General features: G+C 52.9%; 2 protein-coding genes across 4 annotated transcripts; both read right to left on the minus strand.

Moving 5' to 3' along the window:
• Positions 1 to 280: 280 nt before the first annotated feature.
• RHOC (ras homolog family member C) lies at positions 281 to 6,611 on the minus strand. Its single transcript, XM_053591867.1, has 5 exons — positions 6,461 to 6,611; positions 3,047 to 3,210; positions 2,120 to 2,240; positions 1,704 to 1,834; positions 281 to 813 (listed from the first exon to the last, which is right to left on the minus strand). Exons 2-5 carry the CDS (start codon positions 3,200 to 3,202, stop codon positions 640 to 642), a joined length of 582 nt encoding a protein of 193 aa, XP_053447842.1. The 5' UTR covers positions 3,203 to 3,210; positions 6,461 to 6,611; the 3' UTR covers positions 281 to 639.
• A 3,556-nt stretch (positions 6,612 to 10,167) lies between these two features.
• PPM1J (protein phosphatase, Mg2+/Mn2+ dependent 1J) lies at positions 10,168 to 15,397 on the minus strand. Of its 3 annotated transcripts, none has more exons than XM_053591868.1 (10): positions 15,041 to 15,397; positions 13,588 to 13,702; positions 12,871 to 13,158; positions 12,462 to 12,574; positions 12,138 to 12,222; positions 11,448 to 11,566; positions 11,185 to 11,248; positions 10,922 to 11,029; positions 10,644 to 10,795; positions 10,168 to 10,495 (listed from the first exon to the last, which is right to left on the minus strand). In XM_053591868.1, the coding sequence occupies exons 1-10, from the start codon at positions 15,364 to 15,366 to the stop codon at positions 10,348 to 10,350; spliced, it is 1,518 nt and encodes a 505-aa protein (XP_053447843.1). In that variant the 5' UTR covers positions 15,367 to 15,397; the 3' UTR covers positions 10,168 to 10,347. The 3 variants fall into 3 exon arrangements, with proteins under 3 accessions (XP_053447843.1, XP_053447844.1, XP_053447845.1); XM_053591869.1 differs by having other exon boundaries at positions 12,489 to 12,574; positions 15,041 to 15,374; XM_053591870.1 differs by having other exon boundaries at positions 10,973 to 11,029; positions 15,041 to 15,374.
• Positions 15,398 to 18,696: the final 3,299 nt, after the last annotated feature.

Consider the following 18,696-nt stretch of genomic DNA (forward strand, 5'->3'; position numbering starts at 1 on the left):
CCCAGCCCCCACATCCAGGGAGGAAACCCAGTGGGAGGTGCAGGGAAGCCACCCACAAGTTTCTAAGTTTAGTCCCAGCTACAGACCACTCCCCTCACCCGCCTCCTAGGCTCAGAGCCAGGCATGACCTCATCCTCTGCTCTTAAGACTCCACCCTGCTGGCCCCAAGTCCTGCCTTTACAGATAGGGGCCTGGCCAGCAACTTGGAAATGAAGGGAGATGGGACTCCAGGCTTGCAGCCAAGATGGGGAGAGAGACAGGAAGCTGCCACACGGTGTGCTGGAATCTGTGGTCTTTATTCATGCCCCTCACCAAACGCAGTCAGAGCCAAGGCCCCTGCCCAAAGCAGAAACCCCAGGGGCCTGGGACTCTGGGTCATGCCAAGTCCCCTGCCCCAGGCACTGTCCTGTGAGCCAGAAATGTATAAAGTGCTGGTGTGTGACCATCCTTTGGGGAAGGTCAGGGCATAAGCCTAGGTCCCCAGAGGACTGGGTGAAGCTATACTGCCACCACCACCCTGGGGCTGAGGCTATTTGATGCAGTCCTGGGCAGGAGGAAACTTGAGTCCTAAGAGGGGGGACTGGGTAATTTTTGCACCCCTGTAAATAAGAGTGGGGCATGTAAGAGGCCCTGCAGATCTCAGAGGATGGGACAACCTCTCCGGCGTTTATTCTTGCGGACCTGGAGTCCAGCCCGAGTAGCCATCTCAAATACCTCCCGCACCCCCTCCTTGGTCTTGGCAGAGCATTCAAGGTAGCCAAAGGCACTGATCCGGTTTGCCATATCCCGGCCTTCCTCAGACCGAACGGGCTCCTGAGGAGACAGAAGATGAGGGGTCAGAAGAAACGCTCGTGTACCTGTCCCCACCTCACCTATAACCGTAGAAACTAGAACAGATACCTCAGCCCTGACAAAGCACCCAAGCCCCAGACCTACACTGGGAGGCTTCATGGTCAGGGATCTAGCACTCATGTTTACATTCCAAATTCTTTCATCTATTCCCTGCACTCCCATCCGACCTTGCACCCCACAGCGCACTTTCTGTTGCCTAAATGAGGGTCTACCACCTCCTAACCTCCACTCTTAACTTCCCTGTTAACATCCTCCATAGCTACTAGAACTATTTTTCTAAATAGCAGACCAGCCTGGACATCTGTCCCCAGTTTAAAACCTTGCTACAGTTACCCTTGCAAGACAGCCTGCATTCCTTACCCTGGCAGCTTTCTCCAGTAACTCCAGCCTTCTGGCTACAGAGGCACTTACCAGGTCCCTGAGTAAGCCAGCTCTCACCCTCCTGGCCTTTTTCCAGCTGCTTATAAAGCCTTCCCTCCTGCATCCCAGTCAGCCCACACCTCCCCAGAGGCACTTTGATGGCACAACAGGCACATCCCAAGAAGCTGTCTCCCTGAGGGCAGAGATTTTCCTTTTCATCTTAATTCCAAACACAAGATGCACAATAAACTGGAATAAAAATGCCAAGCAAGCTGAAAAGTTCCTTCATATTTCTCTAATAATTTCATCAGATACTCCATCAGACACTGAGCACCCTTCCCTTTCTCCCTCACAAAGGTGCAGACACGGGGTGGACATCACACCATCCCCTCTAACAGGGCAGCTGTGGAGAGACGCGCCCTCTCGCAGTCTGCAACCCCTCAGAGAGCACCTTCCTCCCCCGGGGTGCCCAGGCTGGCAGCCCCACTCACCTGCTTCATCTTGGCCAGCTCTCTCCTGGTATGCTCATCCTGCCTCAGGTCCTTCTTGTTCCCCACTAGGATGATGGGCACATTGGGGCAGAAGTGCTTCACCTCCGGGGTCCACTTCTCAGGAATGTTTTCTGCACAGGCATGTCCCAACAGGTGTCAATGTCTCCACTTAGGCTAGAGAGCTGCGGTGGGGCCCTTCATCTTCCCACAGGAATCTTAGCAGCTACTCAGTGTGACAGTTCCTTTCATAGCTCAAAACCCCTCCTAGTACACCCTTTGCCAGCCCTCCGAAGCTGGTTACACACCAACTCAACAGGGTCCTGCCCTGCACCCCCACTGTATCTGAGGAAGACAGGCAAAGGCAAGAGGCCTCTGGTGATCCCAACTTCTCAATCCCCTCCTTCCAGTGTCCTCACCCAGGCTGTCGGGGCTGTCAATGGAGAAGCACATGAGAATGACATCCGTGTCTGGGTAGGAGAGAGGCCGCAGGCGATCATAGTCTTCCTGCCCTGCTGTGTCCCACAGAGCCAGCTCCACCTGACGCACAGGGCAATGAGTAGCTAGCCTGTGGGCCCCAACCCTGCCACCCAGAGGTCCACTCTGAAGCAACCAGTCCTGTAACCTCATCCAACATCTCTACTGAGCACCTGTCATACACTAGGCATTGAATTTATCACTGTCACACAAATTAGGTCAAATTAGAGTTGTTTCTTTTTTGCAACAGAGTTTTACTCTGCCACCCTGGGTAGAATACCATGGTGTCATAGCTCACAGCAACCTCAAACTCTTGGGCTCCAGCAATCCTCCTGCCTTAGTCTCCTGGGTAGCCAGGACTACAGGTGCCATCATCACAAGCTAGTGTTTCTATTTTTAGTAGAGACAGGTCTCACTCCTGCTCAGGCTGGTCTCCAACTCCTGAGCTCAAGCAATCCACCCACCCAGCTAGGCCTCCCAGAGAGCTAGGATTACACACATGAGCCACTGTGCCCGGCCAAGTTAGGTTTCAAAAAAACAAAAACAAAAACCTAAGATGTCTTTGAGCTTTGTAAAGTATACAAATTTGTAAGCACCATTATTTTGGTTAATCCTTACAACGTTTTGAGGGAGGTGTTAGCACCATCCCAGTTTCACAGCTGAAGGAGTTTGGGCCCGAATCAGAGTTAAATATGTGGTAGTCCTACCAGAGAGCAAAGCCAGGTTTCCTAAGACTACAATTTCACTTCTTAATTTTCACTGCTCCTAGCAGGCAGAATGAAACAAGGATACGGGAGGGTGGCAGGGAAGGATGCACTAGGCCCCTAAGTGATGGGGGCAGGAGCTGGGGAGGGGCTCTTCGCATTCACCTGCTTGCCGTCCACCTCGATGTCTGCAATATAGTTCTCAAAGACAGTAGGGACATAGACCTCTGGGAACTGATCCTTGCTGAAGACGATGAGGAGGCAGGTCTTCCCACAGGCACCGTCCCCCACGATAACCAGCTTCTTTCGGATTGCAGCCATGGCTGGGGCTAGCAGGCATAAGCAGCGAGGATTTAGGGAAAAACCAGGAAGGTCAAAATCATTTCTCTAGGACCCCCCCAAACCTCTGTGGAAACCAAGGAATCCAGCAAAGAGAGGAAAGGGGGCTTGTTCAGACATGTTTTCATCAAGGACCAATTGTGCAGGCAACAAAACTTGAAATTCCTAATGCCAGGGTCTGGATAGGTCTCCCATGATGGGCTAAAATACAGCAGTGGGAGATGGGAGAAGAACCCACTTAGGAGCCAGAAAACACAAGTTTCAATCTAATCCATTCACCAACTGGGGGACTGCAAGATACCTAGAGAAATGCCCAGATCAGGGACATGCCCAGAAGAACCAACTTTTATCTACTTCACATATTAGGATTTCAAGTCAGACTTCGTTACCAGGATTTTGATGCATTTATTTTTTATTTATTTATTTATTTTTTGAGACAGAGTCTCACTATGTCACCCTCAGTAGAGTGCCATGGCGTCACAACAATCTCAGACTCTTGGGCTCAAGCGATTCTCTTGCCTCAGCCTCCCTTGTAGCTGGGACTACAGGCACCCACCACAATGCCTGGCTATTTTTTTGTTTGTTCTTAGCAGGTTTGGGCCAGTTTGAACCCCCAGCCCCGGTGCATGTGGCCAGTGCCCTAACCAATGAGCTATGGGCACCAAGCCAATTTTGATGCATTTAGAGTTTAATAATTTCAAAGGGCCAATCTAGAACAGACGGTCCCTCAGCACAAATCACACCTGCCCAGTCACCAAATGAGGAGTCCCCTCTCCAATACCACAGACCAGTGGCCCAGCTACCAGGTGGTGGATGGATCAGGCAAAGAACACTTAATGTTATTTTGGGCATTATGACAGAAGTTATCTCCCTAGACACTGGAGGGTAGATGGTACGCTTCCCATTTTGACAGACTGGGAAACAAAGGCTCAGTGAAGTTAAGACATCTATTCAGAGTTGTGTCACCTAAACGGCAGGAAAGCACTCAAAGCAGGCCTGCATGACTCAAGCCTGTCCCTTTCCTACACATCAGCCCAGAGACAGGAAGGAGAGCAGAAGCAGGGAAACCCAACAGAGGACAGTGGCAGCAGCCAGCCGGCTTCCCTGGCCCACCCCACCTGGCCCCCAAAGCCCCCAGCCACACAAAGGAGGCTCAGTCCCAGCAGCGCCCGTAGCTCCCATTTGGGCAGCCTGCCCTCCTCCCCCCTTCCTTCTGGGCCTGGCAGCAACACTGGGTCACTCAGCTCCTGGCAGGGGACAATGAGCACACTGTACAGAGCCACACATCCACCACAGCAGAGTGACAGAATAATCCACTAGGGAATCACCTCCACCCACCCTCTGGTACAGCCCCTTTCTCCCTCCATCCAGCTCACTCAAATGCCCTGCCCACCCCTCCCTGTGACTCAGGGCAAGGAGTCAGCTTTCCGTGTGTCCTCCGCCCCCTAACACACATGAACGAGCATCTGTCCAGTTCATCACACCTTTGGTGCTTCCCTCACTTCCTTCTTCCCTGGGGAGGGAGCAGACCTCCAGGCAGCTGAAGTTCCCAGGCCTAGAGCCAGAGAGGAAGAGAGGGCGGGCTCTGGGGCTGAGATGGAGTCAATGCTGTTGGGACGGGGGAGGGGGTGAAAGCCCAGGCTGGGAGGAGCCCCAAAAGGAGAAAAATGAGGGCCAGGCACAGCACCAACCAGACAGTGAGCAGTTAAAAAGGGGACCGTAACCTGATCTCTGCCCTAAACCTGGCTTTTTCCCTCAGTCCCACATCCTGTCAAACTGGGCTGAACTCTACACCCCGCATACCACCACCACCTCCCAGCCCAGTCTTGGACTGCCTTTCAGGAGGGAATACTCTAGCCCAAGCCTAGTTCTCCTCAACAGTGGGATTCCAGGCAGCCCCTCCCTGCCCTCCACCCCCACCCCCATACACACACACACACACACACAAAACACTGGGATGTGGGGAAGTGGACACGAGTCAGAGAGAATTTATAGGAGTTCACTGTATAAAGACAGGCTGGAGAAGTCCTAACCTGGGGTGAACAGTGCTGTAGAAGGCAACTAGCCACTGAGGAATAACAACGCCCCTGCTAGCCCCCAGCAGGGCAGTTTGAGTGAAGCCCAGGTGGCACCAAATGGGTGAAGGCAGAGGCCAGAATTTTGGGTTAGGGGTGTGAATTAAGGGACCTGGAGCCTCCAGCTCAATTAGAAGACTTTCCTTCCAGGCTCTCGTTTGGCAGAAGAGCAAGCAGCCCAGGCCAGGCCAAGACACTAGGCCTAAGGCCAAGATGGCATTGACAACTCTCTGCAAGAGGTAGCCCCAGAGGAACTGTCCCACTGACCCTCAGAGGAGCTACCAAACCCCATATTGGACCTGAGGTGGAGCCTGAAACTTCAGGGGCCTTGGCAAGACAAAACACTGGATACACCAGACCTCTCTTCAGTCATTCTCCGAACTTCCCAGATGAGCCAGTGGGGCTAACTGATGCCACCCCGGGCCCTGAGATCTAGGGAAGGAATCAGTCTTCAGGAAATAACTCATCCTCAACTTTAAAACCATAAATGAGGGCAGGATTCAGCCTAGGATCTCCAAGCCCACCCCACCCCCAAACTCCGAATAATCTTATCTTTCCTCTTTCGACAATGTGAAGAGAGAATCACTCGCTCTTTCTCTCTCACACACACACAAACACGGGAGCTTTCCCGATCTTCCTTAACCCGTAACACAGGAAGGCTCCAAGAACCGTCTAGGGCGGCCCCCGCAGTGGAAGCTCCAGCGGTCACATCCCGCCCCTATTCCCGCCATTCCACCATCCTGGCCTGGGGGAATTCCCATCCCCACTCCACTCCAGGTCCACTTCGGGCCGCCAGGCCTGGGAGCTACAGAATTTGGGCTGAGGCTCTTCAAGTCGCCCCCTAGCCCCTCTCTCGGCGGGACAGGTTCCGGGAAGCCGGGAGGGGACGGGAAGGAGGTCTGCCTCGGACCCCTCCTCGGACCCCAGGAGACGAAAGCCTGCCCAGCAGTTCCGCGGGCCCCTCGCTACTGCTGGAGAGGCCGCCCCGGCTGGACCCCGGCACAGCCCGGACGCCGTGTCCAAGGCGGGGGAACGCAGCCCACGCCCGGGCCAAAGCCCCTTCCCCAGCCGCATGCCGAGCTCGGGGAGAGTAGAGAGGAGAAAGTGCTCTGCCGGGGGCCAGTTCCCAGGACGCCCCGCCGCCCAGGGCCCCGGGACAGGGTACCTTCCGCTCCGCCGCCTCCAGCTGCGCGGCCGGTGCCCGAGGCTGAGACTGACCCCGGGGCCCCGCCCCGTCCTCCTCCTGCGCGGCCGCGGGGAGGGGCGGGCGGCAGGGGGAGGGTCGGCCTGGGGGCGGCCCTCTGCTCGGCCCGCCCATGGCCCCCGCCCAGGGCAGCTGCGGCTCTCCCCAGCCGCAGGCCAGAGGTTTGGGGCGCCGCCCACCCATGGAGAAGAGTCTCGGGGACATTCCTGGACTGCGGCGGGGCCAGGCGAGCGCCCAGGTGGGTGGGACCCCTAGGACTCAGCCTGTACCCCGCCTTCCAGCCCCTAGGGGAGGACCGGCGTCGGGAAAGTTGAGAGGCGCTCAGGGTGGGGTCAGGAAGACCCGCTGCTGCCCTCCTGTGGCCAACCAGACGCCGCTCCTGCCCCACTCGGGACCTGGCGGGAAGCAGGGTTGGGAAGGGCTGAAGGTGCCCAAGATGTCCTAGAAGGGTTCTCAACCTTCCTAATTCTGTGACCCACAGTTCCTCATGTTGTGGTGAACCCCGACCATGAAATTATTTTCGTCGCTACTTCATAGCTGTAATTTTGCTACTGTTATGAATCGTAAATATCTGATATGCAGGCGCCCCCTCAAAGGGATCGGGACCCACATCAGACGTTCTAGAATCATCCCCCAGCCTTTCAGAACCGTTCAGACCCAGAGGTGAGGTCCACCTCACAATTCCCATTCTTCTCTGGCCTGGAATTGTCTCAAGTCCAATTCTTACCTACTCCTCAAAGGGCTCCCCTGGAAATGCTTCCCAATCCCCAGCTGGGAGTTTGGTATCATTTCTGTAAGGTTATGGACACTTAGCCCAGTCTGACTGGGCCTAGGATATTTACCTGCATGTAAGTCTCCTTGCCTATAAAGCTGCCAAGAAAGCGAAGGTAGAATGAGCAAATCTGCCAATGTTACATTGGCTTGTGCTGGGTACACTACATAAGTCAACCCTTTAATACTCATCACAGATCTTTGGGGTAAGTATACTCCTCCCCTTTTGCTTGTAAGGGAAATGAGCTCAGATAATTTAAGTGTTTTACACCAATGTTTTTAGATTTCTAAGTTATAGACCAAAATTTCAGAGTGTCAGGTCTGTCTCCAAAGTTGGCTGTCTCTCCCTGCTGCCTCCCTTCCCCCACTGTCCACCACAGTGTGTAGCACATAACAGGTTTGGTATTGTTTGTGTTCGTGTGTGTGGTTTTTTTTTTTTTTTTTTTTTTGTTGGGGATTCATTGAGGGTACAAAAATGCCTTTTGAGACTTTTTTTTTTTTTTTTTTTGCAGTTTTTGGCCCGGGCTGGGTTTGAACCTGCCACCTCTGACATATGGGGCCAGCACCCTACTCTGTTGAGCCACAGGTGCCACCCTATTTTTTCTTTTTTTTCAGACAGAGTCTTAAGCTGTCCCCTTGGGTAGAGTGTCATGGCCTCATAGCTCACAGCAACCTTCAATTCTTGGGGTCAAGCAATCCTCTTGCCTCCATTTTTCTATTTTTAGTAAAGACAGGGTCTCTCTTTTGCTCAGGCTGGTCTTGAACTCCTAAACTCAGGCAATCCACCTGCCTTGGCCTCCCAGAGTGCTAGGATTATAGGGATGAGCCACTGTACCTGGCCAGCACATAACAAGTTTTTTTGTTTTTGTTTTTTGTTTTTTTTTTGAGACAGAGCCTCAAGCTGTCGCCCTGGAGTGCTATGACATCACAGCTCACGGCAAACTCCTGGGCTCAAGCAATTCTCCTGCCTGGGCCTCCTAAGTAGCTGGGACTACAGGTGCCCAGCTATTCAGGTTTTTTTTTTTTTTTTTTTTTAGACAGAGCCTCAAACTGTTGCCCTGGGTAGAGTGCTGTGACATCACAGCTCACAGCAACCTCCAACTCCTGGGCTCAAGCGATTCCCTTGCCTCAGCCTCCCAAGTAGCTGGGATTACAGGCGCCTGCAACAACGCCTGGCTTTTTTGTGTGTGTGGAGGGGGATTGTAGTTGTCATTGTTGTTTGGCAGGCCCAGGCTGGATTCAAACCTGCCAGCTCTGGTGTATGTGGCTGGGGCCTTAGCCACTTAAGTCAAGCCACATAACAGGTTTTTGATAAATATTTGATGAATGAACGTTAAAAGTCATATAGCCTTTAAAGATCTGAAGTGCAACCCAGATATTTGATAAATAAGGAAACTGGAGTACACAGCCTTTTGGTCCCCAGGCCTCTTAATGAACCTTGAGTGTAAACTGAAAGCTTTGTGCTAAAGATCAATTTCTGCCTTGAAACAATTTATAGTTTAAATGAGGAATATATTTCAAGAGAGATGACATTTACTTGAACCCTATCACATGGACCTGGCTCTACATATATATATATATATATATATTTTTTTTTTTTTTTTTTTTTTTTGTGGTTTTCGGCCGGGGCTGGGTTTGAACCTGCCACCTCCGGCATATGGGACCGGTGCCTTACTCACTGAGCCACAAGTGCCACCCTCTACGTATATTTTCTACAACAGCCCCATGAGGTAGTACTGTTATATCTCCATTTTACTGATAAGCAAATTGAGTCTCAGAGAGCTCACAGAGCTAGGTTTGGGTCTGGCACCAGAACTTGAACATCTGGACTCTTAAAAAGTCCCTGCTCTTAACTGTTACTGGCTACTGACTCCTAATATAAACAGTTCTAACCAAGGAGGTCATTTCTGTGGTGGGGCATGCATGGGCTGAGGAAAGGTGAAGTGTTCAAGATAAGGTGATGTGTAGGTTTTAAATAATAAGCTGGAGCTACTGAAGGCTCCAGGGTATGTAGGAACCCAGGAGGATGGTGATGATAGCAGTGAAAAATGGAGCTGGAGGAGGGAGCAGTAGCCCAACCGTTAAGGTCCTTTCATATGCCACACTCAGGAATGGAGTGTCAGTTTTTCTCTGGGTACAGTAAGGACTCACTGAAGTTAGAAGGATGACATAAATAGCTAAGGTGGTGACCATAGAGGTAGAGAAAAGGAGGGAATAAGAAATATTTTTTAAGATGTAGAATTTGTTATACTTAGTGATCCATTAGCTTGATGAGGAAGAAATAAAAGCCAAGTGTGAGCAATTCTAAGATTCCTTTTATTTATTTATTTCTCTTGCCACAGCCTCCCAAGTAGCTAGGATACAGGCACATGCCACAATGCCCAGCCATTTTTTGGTTGCAATTGTCATTGTTTTAGCTGGCCCAGGCTGGGTTTGAACGCGCCAGCCTTGGTGTATGTGGCTGGTGCCTTACCCACTGAGCTACAGGCACTGCCCAATTCTAAGATTTCTAACTTGAGCAGTGGAGCTAGTGAACATTGAAAGGACAAACCAGGAAAACATGTTAGGGGGGAAATGGTGAAATCCATTTAAAGTATGTTGAGTCGAAGTGTCAAAGAGCTGCCTGGGAGATGTTGGGGAGATAACTATAATGTATGGGTCCAAAGCTGAGGAAAGTCTGGGCTGGTAACACCAACTTAAAAGTCATGAGCAGATGGATGATGCCATAGTAGTCAATGAGAACAGTCATGGCAAGTGCATGGGGTGAGAAGAGTGGAAGGCAGAAAAAACAATCTGGAAATACTACATTTTCCGGATTGTTCTGATGTTCTTTTCACCACCCACAGCGTTTTTCCTTATCTTTTGGCTTCTAGTCAAAGCAAATAAAGACACACATCTTTATCCATCCGGTTTATTTGCCAGTAGCTATGATTATGGATCTAGTGTGGATATCCTTTCTTCACTTAAATTGCCACTGAAGAAAGGTCAGGGAGACAACTTCAGAATTGTTGTTGGGAGAGGGCTGAGTTATTGTCTGGAGGGCTGGGATGGTGATGGAAGATATGGGGTTGAGCACCTCAGGAATAACTGCCTGGCCCTCCCAGGGGGATGATGAAGACTGAGATGTCATCCCCGGAACCCAGCTTGTTGTTGGGGAGACGCCAACCTCGTTCCCGGGGGGTGCCCCGGGCCCCCAGGACCAGAGCTTGGGCCAGGGCTGTATACCTGCCAGGAGCACATGTGCACATTCATGTACCTCATGTATACGTGAAGACAGACACACAGATCCGCATGTGGGTCCCCAGGCCTTACTTCCCTTTACCCCTTCCTTCACCAGTGCCTTCCCCTCACCACCATGGGATGCAACCCCTACCTGCTGGGATCATTGGGCTCATAGGCTGACAGCACTCTGTCCACAGTGGCGGCTACCTCACAATCACTGGTGACATCCCACAGGCCATCGGTTCCCAGAACTAGCACATCATCTGGGCAGTGCTCGTACTGTGTCAGGTCATATATGCGTACCTGGTAAGGAAAGAGTAGAGGGGATTGTCATGTAGGTTTGGTGGACAGGGAGCTAAGAGTTAAAAGCCACTCCGGAGACTCCCAGAGGAGGGAAAGTGTGGTTAAAGGGGCCCCCATGAGGCTCACCTCAGGGAAGCAGGAGAGGAAGGGCTTGATGGGTAGGTTAGAACTGCACACCTTAAGGTTGTGGTCTCCCAAGCCCCGGGTCACCCCAATGGTGGCCATCACCCGAGCCTAAAGCAAACAAGGAGGGGGTGCTGCTATAGACCATCCTAGATTCTCTGAGATCACAGACACCTCCCATCCCTACCCTCAGGTAGAACCTCCACCTCCCTAGACAAGTTGTGGTGGGTCCTCCTGCCCTCTCCCACCTCTACCATGGAGTTTACCTTTTTGCCCTCCCCACAGACCAGAGGAAACCTGAGATCCTCCAGCTCGATCTTTTTGTAGGCCCTGGGGAGGGGGAGTACAGGAGGCATCACCCAGGCATCAAAGCCCCCTCCCATAGGAGCTGCACACTCTCACACAAACCCCTTAGGGCCACATCCCCCCAACTCCCAGCCTGGCCCAGACGCCAGCTTCCACTTCACAGCTGGTGAGTGATTGGTTGTGTTGCCATGGGAACAGGTCCCAGCTCTGAGGGAAGTGTTACCAGCCAGTCATGTTCTGGTCCCGGTACAGCATCCTCTGCCCCAGCTCCTTGGGCTGAACTCTGCGGGGAAACTCAAGGTGGGTGAATTCACCACCCAGCAACTCTGGTTTCAAGAAGCCCTAGGGTTGGGAATGACCAGATAGAGCAAAAAGTCAAGGGGCATTATGCTCACATTATGCACACCCTGGTATACAGAACATGTTTATATGTAGTGGCAGACCCTTAATAATTTACCAGGTGCCACACACTGTTCTAATATTTACAACTGATTTACTCCTCACAACAGCCCTTAAGACAGAAAGAACTGATGCATAGAGAGGTTAAGAGAATTGTTAAGAAGTCAGATATTTAGCAAAATACTCAAACCAGCTCCTCAGCCCATGTGTTTATAAACAGAAGCCAGAAGCCATGCCTTCCAGGGGCCTTTGCTGTTCCCTTCTCCCATCTCTGACTCTACTTTCTTCCTCAGCTGGGGACACAATGGGAACACCATACCAGCCCAGGTTCCTCTAGCTACATCTTCCCGCCAGCTCAGCCCCCACTCCACAGCCCACATGACGGCCTTCCCAGTAAGCTCCCAAGAAGGGCCTTTCTGTGTGTATGGTGGGGTGTCACAGTTCTTGGGACAAGGGTGCAGAGAGGCACAAGACCCAACAAAGAACGGGAGTAGAGAGTTTGCTTCCTACTTACAAGCAGCTGAAGACGCTGGCGCTCAGTCTCTGGGGTAAACTCCCGGGACATTGGAATGATTTCACCATTCCGGACAATGATAGCCCTACCCAGAGAAAAAATGTTTGAGCCTGGTTCTCCTCAGACCCCTCATGGAAAATTCCGGAAAAACAAGGCCCTCCCCATAATGACCCTGGCCCTATTTTCCCTCCCCTCATGGATACTTCAGGCTTTTCCTTATGTCTATGATCCCTTCAATCTTTGATTTTTAACCCACACTACCTCACTATTCTCCCATCTCAGAGGGTCGACCCTGTAGCCACTTTCAGAGCCCCCTCCCCATACCTGCTGTCGCCTGCATTGGCCACATACATCTTGCCTAGCAGGTAGACCACAACCAGTGCGCAGCAGCCCCCCTCCAAATGGTGGCCACGCCGTTCCCGGGCCATCTGCTCATCCTGCCACATAAGGATCAGAGGGGGGATGGAGGTGGGAGAAGGTTTCAGGCACAAAGCCACCCTCATCCCTCCCTCACCCCATCTGTAGAATGCAGCTGGCCCAATCAGGCCACCCTGGAGGAGAGGAGGGAAGACATGGGTGCATTGCCCCTTCTCCCTCCCCTCTGAACCAAGCTCTGCTCAGGCTCTCAAAGGTGTTGTGAGTTCTCAGGGTCACTCTCTTAGGCCACCTGGCTCCCCCACAGAATTGATCACAGTGTTTGCCTAGTGGGTCTTTGCCCATGTCACCCACTCACCATCAGCTGAAAGGCATTCTCAATGGCCCCCACTACCAGGCTCTCATTGGTCACTTCCTTCTGTGAAGACCAGCAGGACTGAGGAGCAACCAGGTGAGAAGTATCGAAGGAATCTGGGGTACTTGGGGTGGATGGAAAGCAGAGAGGTGGGGGCGAGGGGTCCTGAAGAATCTCCACCAGGTCCTTTAGCTGCGCCCGGATATGGCGATGCAGGAGCCTTGAGGCCATTTCAGCAGCTCCACCCCCTGCATGCCCATCAAACAGGCCCCAGTAGTAGAAGCAGAGTCCCTGATGGAGGAAATATTGGAGGTGTGAGTGTGTGTGTTATGCAGAGAAGAACAAGACTCTGGGCATCCATATAAACATCAGAGAGGGAGTCAGTGCTTGGTATTAAAGGCAAAGGAGGTTTATCCACTTATTCACATAGGACCTACTATTCTGTGTCAAGAAAGGGAAAGCCACTCTGGGGGATAAAATATGCAAAAATCAGCATTGTCAATTAATTGAATCGTCCATAAATATGTGAGCATCTACATTTTAAGTGGGAAAGTAAACATTTATGCTGACATGGTAGAATCTAACTGACCAATACCAGTTAAAGGTTCTGTGCCAGAAGGGAGAAAGCTAGTGACTTACGAGACAGGTCTTCCACATGTCTCACATTTAAAACCAGATGCCTGAAGTCTCTGGAGGCTGGGACAAAGGGTGGGGGCTTACCTGGTCTCTGCTGAGGTCCCTAGGTACCCCTGTTACACTCCTCCGGCCTTCCACATACACCACTTCACAGCAAGCCTGGTCCTCATTGTGCCGACTCTTGCCAGCATTGATGACCCTGCCAGGCAAGAATGATCACATCAGGTCAGATGCCAGACTAGGTCCTGGAATAACCCCCACCTTAGACACACACATCCTCTCCTGCTGGCTGGTCCAGCTGAGAAAGGTCACAGTCACCTGGGATCCAGGCCAGAGGGAAGAGGAGAAGGGAGGGCAGGCAAGGCACAAGGAGTACTGTCTGGGTGGCAGGCCTTGTCACCCCCTAGAAAGGCCAGCAGCAGCACCTGCCTGCCTCAGTTTCCCCATCCGTAGGATAGGAGGCATCCCTAGTGGTGCTGTTAAGAGCTAGATGGAGGCAGGAAGTTTTACTTTCCTGCTAGCCAAGACGGTACACATCCCATCCCTAACCCAAACCAGCTCTCCTAATGCCTATCCCCAGCACCTCACCCTGATGGACACACCCACCCTTATCCTAAATCCATCCAGCCAAAGTTTCATCTGCTTTGCCAATAAGGAAGTAGTACAGCTCAGACTCGGAAAGAGGAATTGAAATAGGAGTGGAAGCCCACCCTGACTGGGCAGGGGCCATATAACCACAATCTCCTCCCACCAAGGAAGCTAAAGAAAGTGGGGCAAGTGTACGGGACCACCAGCTACTTCCTTTAGGGACCTCAGCGCCCCATCTCCCTCAGTGCACTGCTGTCCTGGCAGGTGCATGAAAAATAACACACAGTCTAGGAGCAAGCCGGCCGGAGCTAGGGCGAGAGGGGAGACCCAGGGGGGGTGCCGCTTCGTTGCCAGGCCGGCGCGAGTAGTCAAGGGCTGTCCAAAAGGGACCCTCCTTCTACACCAGGCGGCCCTCCTTCTACACCTCCCCCACCCCTGTGAAAGCTGGCGGTCTCCTAGTGTCGCCGGCTATTTCTGGGTGTGGAGGGGGAAGGGAACTACGGTAAGAGGGACAGGCAATTGGGGCACTGGGGCCGGGAAGCCGGTGAGCGAGTCTTCCCAACGCGATCTCCCCTATTAAAAGGAACCGCTCCTTGAAATCTCTTCTCCCTTAGCCTTCAAAGCACCGGGCAGCGACTGAGAACCGGCCAACTCATCCTTCGCGGGGCCCTGCCTCTCCGTTCTCTGGGAGGGAACCGGGTCCTGAGGCGGCGCGGGTGAGGGCAGTCAGTGAGCTGGAAGGTCCTGAAGAAGGTGATTCTGGCTGCATTCGACTGGCGAGGACTGGGAGGGGGCGCCGCCCGAAGCCCAAAGGATAGCCAAGGTCCTGAGAGAAAGGGACCTCCTGACACTGAGCGTGGCGGGGGGACGCATCCTAGTGCCGAGGATGCGGAGCTGGAAAAGGGGGTGGGCGTCCCATTCTGGTTTGGGTGCCCCAAAGGGCGCTCACTCGGCATAGCCTGTGCTCCAGGGCAGGCGGCGGCCCGTGTCCGGGGGACTTTGCACAGCCCGTCCCGCGTGGTCGTCTGCGCGGCGCAGCCCCCTGGGGCTCAGCTGCAGAAAGGTCGGTCTGGAGAAGCTCGCTCGAGCCTCTGCAGCCCTCGCAGAAGCCCCGCTCCCGCTCCCGGGCTTCGCTGGCGGGCTCCTAGGTGCTTCTGGAGCAGCGGCGGGCGGCGCTGAGGTTGCGTTGGGCTGGTCCGGAGATTTGGGGCGCGTAGGCGGAGCGCCCCCGGAGCTTACCAGGTGCGCCACGGCAGAGCGCACCCGGTTTAGCATGCTGCCTCCCTGCCCCGCCCTCGGCCGTGGCCCCGCCCCCGATCAAGCCCCGCCCCTAGGGCTCGGGGTGGGCGGTGTTCGCTCCGGACGGCTGTTTCAGGCCATTGGCTCTGGGCCAGCCGGCCAGCTGGGCAGGTCCAGGGGAAAACTTCCCCTTGCTCTGGGCCACCCTGGGAACCGCCTGACTTCTGCCCCGCCCCATTCCGGCTGGGCCGCGCCTCAGTTTCTTAGTCTGTTGTGGGAGGGGGCGGAGAGAAGAAAACCCTATTTCTGTCGTGCTGTAGATTAGACATAAGCTAGAACTTGCCCATTGTGACGGGGAGCTGAGGTGCGGTCTCCTCGCTCTCGGTTAAGTGCAGCCAACCCAAGGAGGTGATAACCTCAGAGTGAAAACCGTCGCTTCAGAGCCACTAGGTGTGAAGCACCAGGTGTGACACCACCTCTGGCTGCGGCTGCTGGAATGAGAGAGCGAGCTAGTTGGTGCCGGGTGGGGGTGGGGTGGCAACTAGGCAGGCTGCTGCCGACCATCCTGAATCAGGGAGCTAGAGTAAATGTCTAGGCCCCTGACGGCGCCAGTCTCCCCATGAAGACCACTTCTAGATATAGGAGAAGTAGTTGCCATTCCCACATTACTTTCTTTCTCATAATCCAGTTTTCCCCCACATTTGGAGCTCGTGACCACAGTAGGACTCGTTAGTAAGGATAATAACATGACATGATCAGTAACGACCATTTACTGGGGACTTACTGCATACTAGGTCCTCTACAAAGCATGTTCCATACATTAGGTCTCTTATACCGCACACCAACCCTCCAAGGTAGGTTTTATCAGTTTTACTGATGAGGCAGAACTGGACGCCCCTGTCTTACACGACTTGACCCCAAAATTCACGCAGTCACTGAGAGATTCCCACTCATGTCAACCCCCTGACGTCCAAACCTGGTCTATTCTAATCACCAAGCTGATTTCTCCGGATCAGGGAGGAAAGATTAGAAGATGAATATCTGAGAGATAATTGGGTGTCCCCCCATCCTCCTCTTAGGGCCAGGCTGAGAGCCGTCCGGAAATGCTGAGCAAGTTCTGGGGGTGCCGCCAGGGGGAGACAGAGGCCAGGCTTAGTTCTTGCCTAAACGCCGGAGAAGCCCAACTGGTGGAAGATCAGGATTGGTGGTGCCGATCTGATGCCAGAAGAGCTCCGTCCTTAAACCTCCTAATAAGGGAGTTGATCACTAGGTCTCCAGAGACATCACCCACATACACAGTTCAAATGCGGACAAGGCCCTTGAGGGCCTAATGCAAGTCGGGGTTGCCAGCAAGGACTATTTTAGCCAGATGCTTCCTGACCTTCCCTCCCTTTGCTCCCACGGCTAAACAGTCCCCCTGGAAGGAGTTACTTTCTTGCCAGTTTCCAAATAAAAATCCCACAATGGTCATTCAGGTATTTATTTCTTTATTTTGGAGACAGAGTCATTTTGTTGCTCTCGGTATGGTGCTCTGGTATCATAGCTCACAGCAACCTCAAACTCTTGGGCTCAAGAGATTCCCTTGCCTCAGCCTCCCGAACAGCTGGAACTATAGGCACCCACCACAACGCCTCGCTATTTTTAGAGAAGGTGTCTGCTCTGGCTTAGTCTGGTTTCCAACCTGTGACCTCAGGCGATCTACCCGCCTTGGTCTCCCAGAGTGCTAGGATTACAGGGGTGGGCGGTGTTTTTAGAATTGTTATGCCTACTATGCTATGTCTGTGATTTGGATACAGACAACCAGAGAAAAAGTCACAAAAGAAAAACAATCAGACCCAAAGGCACATAGAGCAGCAAAGGCAGACAGGAATAAAGAATGGCCTGCTGCTATGGGGTTTCCCTCCTGTTTGAGAAAAACTGGACCCAGCTCTCAGATAAATGGCATAACCACAGGGACAAGCCAAAGACTGAAGAAAAAAATATAATCCTGGTTAATTTTTTTTTTTTTTTTTTTGAGACAGAGCCTCAAGCTGTCACCCTGGATAGAGTGCTATGGCATCACAGCTCACAGCAACCTCCAACTCCTGGGCTCAAGCGATTCTCCTGCCTCTACCCCCCAAGTAGCTGGGACCACAGGTGCCCCCCCCCCCCAAGGCCCAGCTATTTTTTGGTTACAGCCACCCTTGGTGGGCGGGCTGGATTCGAACCCACCAGCTCAGGCGTATGTGGCTGGCGCCTAAGCTGCTTGAGCCACAGGTGCTGAGCCAATCCTGGTTAATTTTTACTATTCAGTGTTTCTGGGACAATTTACTTACCACTTCTCCTTGTTACCCAGCTCCCTATGCCCTATTCTTCACGGGACCCACCATGGGGCTGGCACGAGTAGAGCTAGGCTATAGAGCCAGGCAGGGCCCATAGTGCCCCCAACTCTAGTACCAGAAGATCATCAGGAAAGTCAATGCCTCCCCTGGGCTCCATACAGCCCTCCAGCCATATCCAAACCCTAAGGCTCTCCTCTCCCTGAACCTCTCACCTCCTATTCCTGGCACCATCACCCCTCCTTCATGCTCAGACAGCCCCAGAACCTGGTGAGAAGGTCATCACCTCTACTCATCCCTGAAGCCACAGCAAGTGAGAGGGAGAGGGGGCTGGGGTGAGAAGAGACAGACCTGTGGGATGTTTTTCTCTGCTGAGAGCTGAGACTGCTCAGTGGCTCAGGGCCTGGAACTGAGCTTCCTCTCCTGCATCTCTCCCCAACCTCTGAGAGGAGTGTCCCTTTGTTTAGAGACAAATTCACAGAACACCTTTCCCATCTATTCATCGAATGCTTTCACATCCAAAATAGAACTTTGTAAAGAATTATATGATCGTAATTAATTTTATCACAATTTTTCTGATGAAGAAATTAAGTCTTAGAGTTTTATTCTCTAGGTGGGATTCACACCTATATCCATGGGGACCCATTCACCAGCCAGCCTATGGCAGCCCTCCTAACTTCCCTAGTCCTCCCGCTCTGAGGTCACCTCTCCTGGGGTACGGATATGTATTATTCTTTTCTTTCAAACGGACATTACTGAAATAATGGGAACGTCCTGTATCTGCTGTGCCCTGAGGGACTGGGCAATCACTCCAGACTGCCAGCCCCCTTCCCCAGCACTTCCTGCTTGCCCTGAGCTACAAGACCAGGGGCTGTGATACCGTTAGAGTTTTGAGGGACCTTCTTGGAGTTGCCAGGGCCTGGCCCAGTTGAGATGTCCAGGCAAACGGAACCTGCGGGGACCATGTCCTCTCTTCCCTCCTCTTGCTCTCGGCCGCCAGGGGCCGCTGCGTCCCGGCTGTGCCCGCCCGCCCGCCGGGCTCTAAGAG

Source organism: Nycticebus coucang, chromosome 5, assembly GCF_027406575.1.
Source record: "Nycticebus coucang isolate mNycCou1 chromosome 5, mNycCou1.pri, whole genome shotgun sequence".
Lineage (NCBI taxonomy): Eukaryota > Metazoa > Chordata > Mammalia > Primates > Lorisidae > Nycticebus > Nycticebus coucang.

Bases quoted from the DNA above. Each gene is read 5' to 3' on its own strand.
- RHOC (XM_053591867.1), bottom strand. From the start codon at position 3,202: ATGGCTGCAATCCGAAAGAAGCTGGTTATCGTGGGGGACGGTGCCTGT. The intron at 1,835-2,119 runs GTGAGGACACTG...ATGCCTGTGCAG, and splicing joins TGACAGCCCCGACAGCCTGG to AAAACATTCCTGAGAAGTGG. The intron at 814-1,703 runs GTGAGTGGGGCT...CTGTCTCCTCAG, and splicing joins AGCTGGCCAAGATGAAGCAG to GAGCCCGTTCGGTCTGAGGA.
- PPM1J (XM_053591868.1), bottom strand. From the start codon at position 15,366: ATGCTAAACCGGGTGCGCTCTGCCGTGGCGCACCTGGTAAGCTCCGGG. The intron at 12,575-12,870 runs GTGAGTGGGTGA...CTTATGTGGCAG, and splicing joins AGAATGCCTTTCAGCTGATG to GATGAGCAGATGGCCCGGGA. The intron at 11,249-11,447 runs GTAACACTTCCC...CCCCCTCCCCAG, and splicing joins GACCAGAACATGACTGGCTG to GGCCTACAAAAAGATCGAGC.